We start from the raw sequence: 13058 nt of genomic DNA, 5'->3' as shown, positions 1-13058 counted from the left end.
TCCCTTTAATTTCTTTATCAATTAAGCAAATTAAATGTTTGTCCAATATGAGAAATTGAGAATATAGAGGTTTTCCAATTGTCACGAGCTTGGCACGTGATGTTCCTAATTACCCTACGAAATCATGAATCATGTGCCCTCCAAAGTGGTGTCTAAGCTGCTCCTCTTGTTGTTGTTGTTGTGATCCTTCAACTCCATGCCTTAATTCCAAAGTTAGTGACACAGGTCCAAGTCCCCGAACCTCGGCGCCGACACCGACGCCGGCGCCGCGGAACGGCATCAAACCCATCAATGTCCCATCCATGCATTCCAATTTAGACCTCTTCTCTTGACTCCATTGTACCTCTTCATCATTGGCCAAGGATGATGATGATGATCCCATTTCCAAACACCGAATTTGCCTCTCCGAGATAGCGAGAGGTTGATCAACTAATACTTTGGCATGGTTGCTACTTTCATTGGAGGCTGAATTTCCCTCCCCCATTCTATTGCTAGAAATCTGATTGGCGCCTTTTGTTTCGAGCATGTGAATTTCCTCAACCATTGGCTTCCATACCCGGACTCTAGCATTTATGAACCAATTTGATACCTACATTATATTCATTATTTAAATTGTTACATGTATAATGAAACAAAGTAATAAATATCCAATTCATCCATGCAGAACACACAACAAAAAATTTATTGGTAATATTTAATTAGGACTATTCTTTATGTCTCATACCACAAATTTAGCACTAGTTCATGATTAATACACACAAACTATTTAGATATGAATATATTTTCATGTGAAAAAATATATCAAATTATTTAATAATTTTCATTACAAGGTCAAACCGTATCAATTCTTAAACAAATAATAGCTCATGCTGTGAGAATATAAAAAAATGTGAGAAAGTTATTAGAATTTATTATTTTTTATTATTAGTTAGTCATTAATATTTAAAAATATAAGATAAAATATGTTATTGGATTACTAGATTAAAATAACTAAACTAAAAAAATTGAATTAATAACTGAATCATGGCCAAAACTAATAAATTCTAATGGATTCTAATATTTCTCAAAAGTTTACAGTACTCTATATTCTTGTTTTCTTCCAATTGCACAAGTAAGAATTGTAAAAGAAAAATGTCTTAACATTTGGTAAGGACCCACTTAAAAGAGGAGTGGATTCTCTCAGTAAAAAAAATTGGATAGTGTCAAGTGTTTAATCTAACTATTTATTATTCTCTCTCTTATTTATTTTTGATCTCACTTATAAAATTAAAGGAGAGAGATCCAGTAGAAAAAAAATGGAGAAGATCCATTTCCACTTAAAAGTTAGAAGCAACCAAGAAAGTATGTCAAAACACATATCAAATCAAGCAAGTAGAAATAAAAAAGATCATAGACAAAATTATGCATTCAAAAGGACCGCCTCCTTCTCCAAACCTGATTTCTTGATAGACCAGTTTGAGTAGCTAGCATATGTTTATCTGTGTCCGTGGGGTACCTGAAAAGAATTTTCAACACCAAAAAAATTTAAAAAGAAGTCAACAAACTTAAAATTTTGGGGAGGAAAAAATATAATTATTCAAGTGGATAACAAATATAGCTTAGGAACATACGGATGAAGAAAATGCTCAAACAACCATGATTTAAGAATGGCCACGGCGCGCTCCGGTAAGCCGCGCTGCGGCCTCCAAACATGTTGTTGAGGTTCAAAGTCCATATTACCCCCACCACCACCGGGTTTGTTCCTCTGTAACCTCGCCATGTTCGACTCGAATCGGTTACTAGTACTCGCGGGGGCCGGCGGCATTGTCGGATAATCCTCTCCCAAGGCTTGACATATAAGCTTGAGCTGACCGGAGATGGAGTTCTTTAGGGACTTGAAGTTCTTTGATACTAACTTGAGCGCCAAGGAAACGTATGGGGTTGCAGAATTGAGGCCTGCCACTGTCTCAAAGGATGAAACCACCATTTGCATTTGTTGATGGTATTGCTTGTATCTCCTTGTAACCTATTATCAAATTAAAATTTTAATTTCCCTAAATAAAAAAAATTATGTATTGACACATTAGTAAAAATAAAAAATTTTTGCTTATTATTTAAAAATCATCTAAAGGTATAAATCTGATTTAATAGTAAAAATTCAGTACATCAAAATTAAAAATTAGAACTTATTACGCTTCATTCTAAAAAAAATTATTAATTTGGAAAAAAAATGAGATGTCTAACATACATGATTTTTTCAAAAATTGAGAATTATTTTGAAATAACAACTCTTGTAGAGCAATGAACACAGAAAACATATGTCCATAAAATAAAATAGAACATATAGTAGGAAACTCCATAACTAGAAGAACAATTGCAATTATTATGGTAAAATTATTAGAAGATGACAAAACCGAAAAATAATTACTCACCAAATATATACGGCAGGATATTCCTCACCTTGTAACTATGTTTGATAGAGCTTGGAACAAACATATTATTATTGGACTTTATGAAAGTGACAATGTGCAGTGTCCTTGCTTAGACTTTGAACTCCAAGTTGAATTTATAAATAATTGTGAAAAGTGAAAGCTAAGTGAACCCCAGCTAATTTGTATAAATATGAATATGACAAATGAATAATTTAAGATATTTTCAGTTAAACTAAATTATTAGCAACTCATTTTACCTACTCCCAAAATGAAAATAAAAAGACTTAGCTTGATTTAACAAGTTAAAAAGATTAATAATTAAGGATATAAATTATAAAACAAAAAGTAATTGCTATAATACCTAAAAGTATTGTTTAACTTATTATAAAAAATAAAAAATATAAAAACAAATAATTTTTAAATATTTAAAATTTATCACAATGCAAAAAATAAATTAAACAAAATTTAGACATTAAATTAATATAGGCAACACACATAGAATTCACCAACACAAAAATAACATTACCAACAATGAAAAATTAAATAGTAGGTGTGCTAGTATGGCAATAAAGTAGATGAGATCTTAATTCTTCTGCCATAGTCAACTTTAATTAGCCATTCCATTCAAAGTTTCAAACCAACAGTGAGATTATCAAGAACAGATGGATTTAGAAGGCACATTTGAAGTGAGTTACTGACACATTGGAAGAGTAACTGTACACTATTTATCTCTACTACTAAGCAATGATGCAATTTGGGTTTTTTTCCCCCACATTATCTGGGTGTCACATAAATAAACCTAACTAATAGTTTGTATGTTTGTGACCTAACTTTATAGCATCCACGGTAAACTAACTGACACCAAATAAATTAAAAGAGAAGCCATGCATGCTGCCTTAAAACACAGCCTTTATGTCACAACAGTTAATTCCTGACAAACACTAACCATACCAAATACATATTACACATAAAACTTTGGTCATCTCCAATAATACAATACTTCTTGAAAATTTTAAACACAAGAATTAATTATACATAATATTAGTAGAAATATAATAATTAATATTATCTTTTTTTATTAATTTAAATTTTTAGAATAAATAATTTCATAATATGGTATGAGATCTCTATGTCCGAAAAATCAAGAATTTAATATTATTGGACCCCAAAAAGGTAAAAAAAATTATATAAAACAAAAAAAGAAAAAAAATTATATGCGAAAATCAATCAAACCTAAAAATCTTTTTCTATCAACTTAAATTTTTAGATGGAGTAGTTTCGGAGTTTTTAATTTTGATATTAGTTTTATAGTAGTGTTTTTTAATAATATGTGAATTTTTGTATTTTTTTTTTCATATGGAGATCACAAATCTGAACTTTCCATTTGTGAAGTTTATTTTTTTTAAATTTTTAAAACACAAAACCTACCCTTTCAATTTGTGTTTCAGTATTAAAAAAAATTTTAAATGTGTAAATCGAATCCTTGGATTTGTGATTAACTCTATACTAAATTAAAACACACTACTTCTCCATAACCGAGTCTAACACAACAATAATTTCCATATGAAAAAAAAAACAGCCAGTAGTTTCGTGACAAAGGTGATGTATAAAACTATGTTTATTTCTAAATAATTTAAATTAAAGCAGGTTACTGCATAAAAAAATGAGGGCAGAGAAAAAACCAACCTCTTCTTGCATGAACAGTAGTTTGGCCTTATTCTTTTGGCACTCTGGCCGAGAAGGAGAAGAAGAAGAAGGGGCATGGAACATGGAAGAAGATGAAGAAGAACCTGCTGCTCCAACATTATTATTATTATTACTACTACTACCACCTCCCTTTTCAGAAACAAGTAACCCATGATCACTTCGATCATCATCGTTATCATCATCATCATCAGCACAAGTAGTAGTAGAAGGCCATTCTGATGTTGATGGAGCGGAATGGCGGCGGCAATATTCATCTAACAACTTTTGACATGGCTTCAAGAACCTTGAACTCTTTAAGATTGTTGCATATCCCGTGAATGGACCTAGTGGACCAACACTGTTTCTGTAATAGTAACTTGATGATGCAGGAGAAGTAGTTGATGGCTTCATCATCATCATTGGATTAGTAGTAGTAGAAGATTTCACATGAACATTTAATGGTGATGATGATGAGAGTGATAAGGACAACCCCTGATGATGATTATTCCAACCACCAGCAGCAGCAGCAGTAGGGGTATAATTGTCAATAACATAAGGATGATGATGCATTTCTGAGTTATTAGAAGCTGGCTTAAGATTCAGAATATCTTGCAAAGCCGCATTATTATTATTACTACTACTGCTACTACTATTCTGTTGTGAAGAAGAATAATGTGCAACCGTCACTATATGGTTGTGGTTATTAGCCACACTAGGACTTAGTGTTGCAAAATTATTGACCATGCAATTACCCGAGTAATAGTAACAGTTGTTATTAATCATACGTTGTTGTTGTGGGGATGAAGAAGCATAATAGAGAGATTGTTGTTGTGGTGGTGGTTGTTCAACATCTTGAAGCATGTTGTAGATTCTGGAATCTTGTTGGTGAAGTGAAATTTGTTCTTCAAGGTTTGTTGGGAAATCTTGTTGTAGATTCTGGAATCTGAGCTTGTCACGCCGAATTTGCTGTGCAACATGCAATTCAGGCCTTAAGCTACTCATTCCGATCCAACTAATCAATCCTCCTGCAATCTCAATATTATAATTAAGAACTCATCATTTATATATAATTATGTATAGTATTAATAATGTAAAATTAGTTAAAATAACAAAATTAGTATATACTTGACATCATCTCATTAGAAAAGTGTTATTACTATGAACATATATATTTGCCTTTTCGTCTATTGTAGGTTTAAATATTCTATTAGGACAGATTTAATTATTATAATAGTTGATTATTTATAAATTTGGTATGTGGCTAATTTTTATTATTAAATAAAAAACTAATTATTTTTATAAAATATATTGACATATATATTTATACACAAATATATATAATTAATTATTAATATCTATATAACATTTTTGTATTGTATATATTCTAATTGATTAAAAGAAAATTAAATTGAAATTTTAAAAATAACAATATTTTTTACAAATATATAATAAAAAATCTTTTAAAAACAAAAAGTGTGCCTTAATCTTTTCTCAGTGCACATTAGAGATGATAAAACCAAAGGAATGATTAAGAAAAAGTATAGGATATTAATATATCATCTGTCAATTTATTATTAATAATAATTAATTATTATATTTTAAACACGTATATAAGGAGATACATCTAAAAAATATATTTATAAAGACACTTTTATTAGACATAATTATAAAAAAATATTTTTATTAGATACATTTACAAAAACATTTTCATTAAACATAATTATAAAAAATTCTATTAAACATAATTATAAAGAAGAATTGGCAGAAATTAATAGAATTTTTGTTGGTAACTTAGCGGAATTGAATGATTAATTAATCAAAGGTGATGAAGGTCCACACACTCCCAACTAGCGGTTACAATAATGCGTGAGATAAGAGAGGGGCCAGGTTGGGAGACAGCAAAATTAACTACCATGAGAAACCAAACAACAAAAATTAATTACTACTCAACAAGCTAGGATTAGATGTTATTGAAAGGACACAAATGTGACCAACAAGGTTTTCGGTACAAACATTTCTACTATTTGAGTCTTTTCCCTTCATCTATCTGTGTCATGAGAAGACATGCAACTTGGGGGAGACAACAACATTAACTAGGCCATGAAAAATGTTACTATTTGTAATTAAAAACCACATTAGGTGTTACAAAAAGACAGATGTATGAGGCCAATTAATTAGGTTCCACATCTAATAATAAAGAAGGTAATTATTAAGACATCCTATTAATAAAAAACATTATTATTAAATAATTAAATAAAAAAGGCAAATTGCTAATGCATTGAAGGAAAAAAAATAAAAAGCGCAATATTTAAAAAAATTTGATATGCTATTAGAGCAAACAATTGAGTAGATTTTAGACTTTTATTAAAAATGTAGTTAATAATTTGTATATAATATAATAGAAAGTAAAAAATTAAAATATATTTAATTAACATATACATCAGTACAAGACTAAGACACTTTACTAAAGAAGTGTTTAAACCTGAATCATAAAAGAACTATATGTGGTTTAATCAAATTTTTGTTTAGACTAATTATTTCTTCTTGTTGCTAGTTTTCAATTTTCATCCTCATTAATCTTTCTACTTTTAATAACTTAGCCAAAAACTAAAGAAACAAAAAAAGAAAGAAAAATGTATATACCCCTATATATAATTAACAAGCTAGCCCTTCTTCCGTACTAATAAGCATCATCAATAATATTATTAAATTTTTCTCCCTTGATATATGAAACTATTCCAACCACCAAAACAAAAACAGTGCATTATCTCAAATATTTCTGTCGGTAATAATAATAATAAACTATCACAAAAGAGAAGAACTTATCAACACAGAAAATAAGAACATAGAAGAAGTTGAAGAATAAGCTATCATATATATATATAATATTAAGTAATAATAATAACTCACGTATAAGCTAACACCACATATAATACACTCACTGAAACCCTAGCTTTGTGATGATCTCTCTCTCTCTCTCTCTCTCCAATTGGATCTATCTATGTATCTATGTATACGTGTGATGAGGTTGGTTTTGAGTAGACTCACAAGTCCACAGAAATCTTATTATTCTCTGCTTTGAAACCCCAAAAAGAAGTGAAAACAGAAACAGTAGGAAAGAAAGAAAGAAGAAAGAACAAGGAAGAAAATATATACTTGGAGACACCTTGATAAATGTGCATATACACCTCACAAAACAAACCACGTTCAAATTTAAACACTAATTAACAATATATATATATATATATATACAATATTACATACAGAAAAAAAGAAAATACAACAAAATATATAACCTAGGTAGAAGAAGTAGCAGAGAGTTCAATGAAGAAAAAGAAAAAGGATAGAACTAACAATTAAAAGGAATAATAATTTGAAAAAAAATCATGTGATGCACAAGTGGTGATACCTTGAATTGGATGAGAAGATCAGAGATGACGGAATTAATAGAGTAGCTGCAATTTTTGGGAAGATTCTGAGAGATAGAAGAGCGTGTTGGAATGAGTGGGGAATAGAAAGTGGGAGAGTGTGAAGGTAAGCTAAGAAGAAGAGAATAGTGGCACAAATGCTTAAGCTTTAATGTCACATTGTAACCTTTAAATATAAAAATATCTTTTTAAAAATAATAATTAACATTTAATTTAACATATGATCAACAAATATTATTATTTATAATAAATAATAATTTATATTCATATTTACATATATTTTCTATACAAAAAATATATAATTTAAATTTATATTTATCAAAATTTTGTACACATATAAATTAATATAATTTACACTTATATTTTTTAAAATTTATACATATAAATTAATAAAATTTATTTGTTAAAATAATTTAGTATTTGTATTAACTAAATAATAAATAAAATTATTAAAAATTACTGTCCTGGGAAATTTTCCTAATATATATATATATATATATATATTAATATTTTAGATATTATTTGTATATAAATTACTATTTTAATTTTTTTTATTTATTTTTGTGGTGTGGTGCTCCTCCAACATTTGTGGTCCCTTGTTCCGTTACTTACATCCACACCTTGTCTTCCTCTTTACCCTCTTTTTATTCTGTGCGTTTTCCAAATTCTGTCATTCTTCTGTGTCTTGCACTCATTTTCTTTCTTTTTCTCCCACAAAAGGATATCATGTTTCTTGTTTTCAATATTATTATCATTGTTTGTTTGCAACTCGTTGTTTTTATGTTCCCTTCAATTGAAATTTAGCTATGAATAATAAATTCCACATATATCTTTAATCAAAATTTTATCCACTTTATATAATAGTTTCTTATTTCATCTATTAATTTAAATATCCTTTAATTTAGGGCTAAAAAATGATATAGATCTTGATTGCACAAAGTATTTAAAATTTAAATTTGAGTGTGGAACCAATTTTGAGTAATATTCTTTGATAATTTTTTTTTTATTTTCTCATAATTTTATTTCAACTAGTACTATATATACATTACATTAACATAGATATAAGCAACTAACATATAGGGCTGGTAATAGGTAGGGTAGGGTAGGGTTTGGACTGTACTCTAACCCTATCCGCGAGTTGACAATTTTATTAAAATTCTACCCTATTATATTCGCGGGTTGAGAATCTCTCAATTCTAATCCTACCCGTACTCTAAAGTTCTAAACCCTACCCTACCCGTAGAAATCAAATTTTTTCAAACTAAATATAAAATTTAATCATTTCAAATTTTATACATATTAATAACATAAAAAAAACTAATAGTCTAAATTACTAAATTAACTAACTAATTTAATAGTTGTTCACTGTGTACCCTATCCTACTCGCAGGCATATCCGAACCATACCCTACCTAAACAAATTGGATCGAATTGAATATCCGTAAATAGAGTATAAATTGTCACCCTATTAACATTATTCTCACATGCACATGTGTTGTTGTGTAGGGGCTACCTTTCTTTCATTCTTTCATTTGACAGAGATGAACTACTAGAATGGAAAAAAAAAAAACAAAATAATATCACCTGAAAAGCTTTTATTTAGGACAATTTATTAGATACATATATAATTGTTTATATATTTTTTTAGTTTAAATTTTTAAAATAAATAATTTTATAATATAATATTAAAATTTGTAGGGTTAAAAAAATTAGATAAATTTCCATTTTTGTTATTCTTAAAAAAATAAATTTAAGATAAACTAACAAAAAAAAAGTATACACAAAATAACCAATGTTATATTATATAAAAAAGGTAGATATGGAAAAATGGAGATGCATTATATATGAACAGTGCAAGTAAAAGATGACTGCCTCCTGCAACCTGGGTTTTGAGAACCTCCAAAACTCTCACTTGTATTTCTCTTTCACACACTCATTCACTCTCTCTGCCATTGATGAGTTAAAAGGAGAGAGAGAATATGCAGGTGACGTCATCTTTCAATCACTTGCTTAGCTTCTTGTATCAATGTTGCCTCGTATGCCCAACTTCATCACTTCACCTTCCTCTTACACTCTTTTAACTTATATTCAAATATCGTAGGGTTTTTAATCAAATTAATATTGCAAAATATTCAATTATTCAATGTGCAATCACATAATCCTCTTGTCCTTTAAGAATCATATTTGAATTTTTTAATATTCTATTTATTATAAGAGTTTAATTTTGTGTTGTCAAAAAAATTATAAATTATTTAATTAAATTCATAAATTTAGATAATTTTTAAATAATAGATTTAAAACTAGTTAGTTTTTTACTGATATGATAATATATAATTAATTATTTATGTAAAATCTGACAAATCAATAATTAATCTATTGCGAATTTAAATTTTATTTAAAGATTAATTATTATCCTGTGAATTGCTACATAAATAAAAGGTTATAGATTTAATTACTTTGTTGCTTCCTATAATTTTGTAAAATTTTTAATTAGGTCTCTATATTTTTTTCTTTTAATTGGGTCCTTGCACCAAATTTTTTTTTCAATTAGGTCCTTCTTAGTAGTAATTGGCTTAATTATATAGGGACCTAACTAAAAAAAAATTGGTACAAGAACTCAAATAAAAAAAAAGTATAGAGACTCAATTGAAAAAAAATTGTTGCAGGACCCAATTAAAAGAAAAAAAAGTATAGAAACCTAATTGAAAATTTTACGAAACTATAGGGACCAACATAATAATTAAACCTAAATAAAACGAAATTCAAATTCTAACACTTGTTTAAGTAAACGAATAAAATAATCACTCAAACAATATTTAAATTAGTTTTTGCATCAAACTCTTTATCACTATTAATAACATAATATAAAAAAATTAAATTTTTATTATAATAACCACAAAATACTTCAAATGTTTATATTGCATATATTATAAACTTAAATAAATGTCTTATTTTTTCAATTAATAATCCTTAAGTATTATATTTTTGCAATTAAGTGTTTCAAATCAATGAAGCTAGAAAAAGAAAAGGATGTTTAAAGTTAAAACAAGGAAATCTTAATTGTAGTGAGGTAAGCCAATCACGTCATTACAGAAACCCTAGCTAGCTGTATGGCTGGGGCAGCTATAGCTAGCATATCACACCAAAAAATAAATAAAAAAATAATTATTATTATTAATAGAAACTCTCATAAAACCATTCCAGTTCCAGCATCTGCCTTCCCTCCCTCTCTGTGGGTCTCTGCATCACTCTTCAGTGCTTGTCAATGTCACCTTTTGTTTATTTATTTTTTTATTTCTTTTCCAATCTCACTACTCTACCTATTGTCTTCACTATTTTGCCACCCTGCTTTCTCTATATTCACGCCACTGCCACTCTCTGGACTCTACTGCCCTTGACATGAAACCCTGTCCCTTCATCTAAGAGTAACCACACTCATCAATATTTACATCATTACCACCAATTATCATAATTACAAATACTAATAATAATCACTTTTTATTTTTTAAATACATAAAAAAATATTTTTTATAGAAAGATGGATTAAAATAATATAATACTAAATAAAAATATTATTTACATATTAAAATTAGTTATTCTATATTTATATAAAAATATGTATATAATTTAATTTATTTTTAATATATATTTTATACTGATAATTAATTTTAGTAGTTATTTTTAATTAGTATAGGCCTAATATTATTAAATACTAAATATTTTTTTTATTTATTGTTTTCATAATAAATAATTAATGACTAAATATTGATATCTATATTTCAACCTAAAAAAAAAAGAGTTTACATTGTATAAAATAATAGAAATGTATTAAGTATTCTATACATAATAACAAGTACAAATGGCTCATGTCTATTGTCTAGTATCAAGCACTTGTGCCCTAGTAGTACCTAAGCTTTATTATCTGCTACAACAACATAAGTTAAAAAGGAAAGTAAATTAAATATTAATATAATCATTAATTGGATATGGTTTTATTATGATTATGTCTTTGCCCTCATGTTTTATTTGAACAAGTATGAGAGTTTTTTTAATATAAAAAAAATAAAATTTTCTTCGTCTCGTTTTGCATGTGTAATATACTAACATATGTACTTATGATGAGTTATTATACTTTCAATAACTGTTTTTTCTTTTTTGTAAATTCTAGAAAGAGTGAACATACACATGAAATATTTTGCTTCCTAATAGGATACTGTTGTGGATAATTATGTAAGCTTAAGTTAATCTTTGAAAATGTTGCAGGAAATTATATATATATTTTTTCTCAACTATGTGAGTGGAGTGGCATGATTAATCACAAGTTTCTAAGCATCTATTTTAGTAAAAAGAGTGACAAAAATAAAAAAATAAAAAAAAAGAATTTAGAAAAACAAAAATTCCTTATCACTGAATGGATGTGATTCCATGTACAGCAATAGGGAAATACGGTGTACATATATATGCTCCAAAGTGAAGTGAGAATATGTATATATATAGGGACGAAATTTCACAAAGAAAGGGTACAATTGGACATGATTTATCAGTCACATTTTGACCATTCATTTGCTTAATGACATGAAAGCATATAAAGAATTTATATGTGGGGTCCCTATGTACATTAGATGGAACATGTTCTGTTTTTCAACAATTCAACTTATTCATGCTAGGTACAGTCACACTTCAATTCAATTCACATAATTATTATTATAACATGCTTTCATTGGTTTCAACCTAGCTACTATATATCTTAGCCACAAGGGATAGTTGAGAATCACAATCATGAAACCTTTTTTACAAACATAAGATAGTAGAATAATCATTATACATTTTTTTCCTTAATTTTATGTAATTATTTTCTATCATTTTTTAGAACAATTATGTTATTTAAACAACATTATTGATAAAATGTATGACTAAGTTGAACATCATATATATAGAATGTTTGTGTGTGTCAGAAAATATACAAATGCCAAAAATATTATGTACATTATATATTTATTTGTGTATTAATATATATATTATTTTATATAAATAATTAATTTAATAATTATTTTTTATATATACATAATATGGTTGATAAAAATGCTTTGGCCCAAGCTATTATATTGGTGGAGCTTCAATTGAATTCGGATGTTTTGTAATGTTTAAGCCCAAATAAACATTGAAGTTAATCCTATTTGGGCCTACGTTGCATTATAGTGGACCCATTTGAAGTTTTAGGTAATGCCCAAACAACTAGCTCTGGCCCAAATATAATTGACCCTATATTGGCAATAAAATTTAAAAAATTAAATTAAATTAAAATTTTACAAAATATTACATCATTAATATAGTAATAGTTTTCTAGAATATTATTCTAAAATTATTTCAGGACACAGATCTAAGTATCTAACATACATAAATATAAACACTATATTTAAATGAGAGGAATGGAAATGTTGAAGTTGCAAGGAATAAGGTTGTTGCAATTTCCTTATTATAATTTTGTTCCAAAGTAGAAAGACAGCAAAGTGTAACAATATTCTGTGTGTAGC

The 13058-nt window shown here is 27.7% G+C and overlaps 1 protein-coding gene across 1 annotated transcript; it reads right to left on the bottom strand.

Annotated features, from left to right (window-relative positions):
- On the bottom strand, window positions 1–7675 carry LOC112785746 (BEL1-like homeodomain protein 8). The gene is made up of 5 exons (XM_025829184.2): window positions 7507–7675; window positions 4098–5122; window positions 1611–2005; window positions 1435–1495; window positions 1–589 (listed from the first exon to the last, which is right to left on the bottom strand). The coding sequence occupies exons 2-5, from the start codon at window positions 5097–5099 to the stop codon at window positions 110–112; spliced, it is 1938 nt and encodes a 645-aa protein (XP_025684969.1). The 5' UTR covers window positions 5100–5122; window positions 7507–7675; the 3' UTR covers window positions 1–109.
- Window positions 7676–13058: the final 5383 nt, after the last annotated feature.

The sequence above is a fragment of the Arachis hypogaea genome, chromosome 3, assembly GCF_003086295.3.
Source record: "Arachis hypogaea cultivar Tifrunner chromosome 3, arahy.Tifrunner.gnm2.J5K5, whole genome shotgun sequence".
NCBI lineage: Eukaryota > Viridiplantae > Streptophyta > Magnoliopsida > Fabales > Fabaceae > Arachis > Arachis hypogaea.
The sequence above is the reverse complement of the archived record's forward strand: the minus strand, read 5'-3'. Positions and strand labels throughout refer to the sequence as shown.

What these genes read in the sequence shown, in the direction of transcription:
- LOC112785746 (XM_025829184.2), bottom strand. Translation starts at nt 5,099, where the DNA reads ATGAGTAGCTTAAGGCCTGAATTGCATGTTGCACAGCAAATTCGGCGT. An exon ending in TACTGTTCATGCAAGAAGAG is followed by an intron (nt 2,006 to 4,097) that starts GTTGGTTTTTTC and finishes ATTTGATAATAG; the next exon opens with GTTACAAGGAGATACAAGCA. An exon ending in TTTGAGCATTTTCTTCATCC is followed by an intron (nt 1,496 to 1,610) that starts GTATGTTCCTAA and finishes AATTCTTTTCAG; the next exon opens with GTACCCCACGGACACAGATA.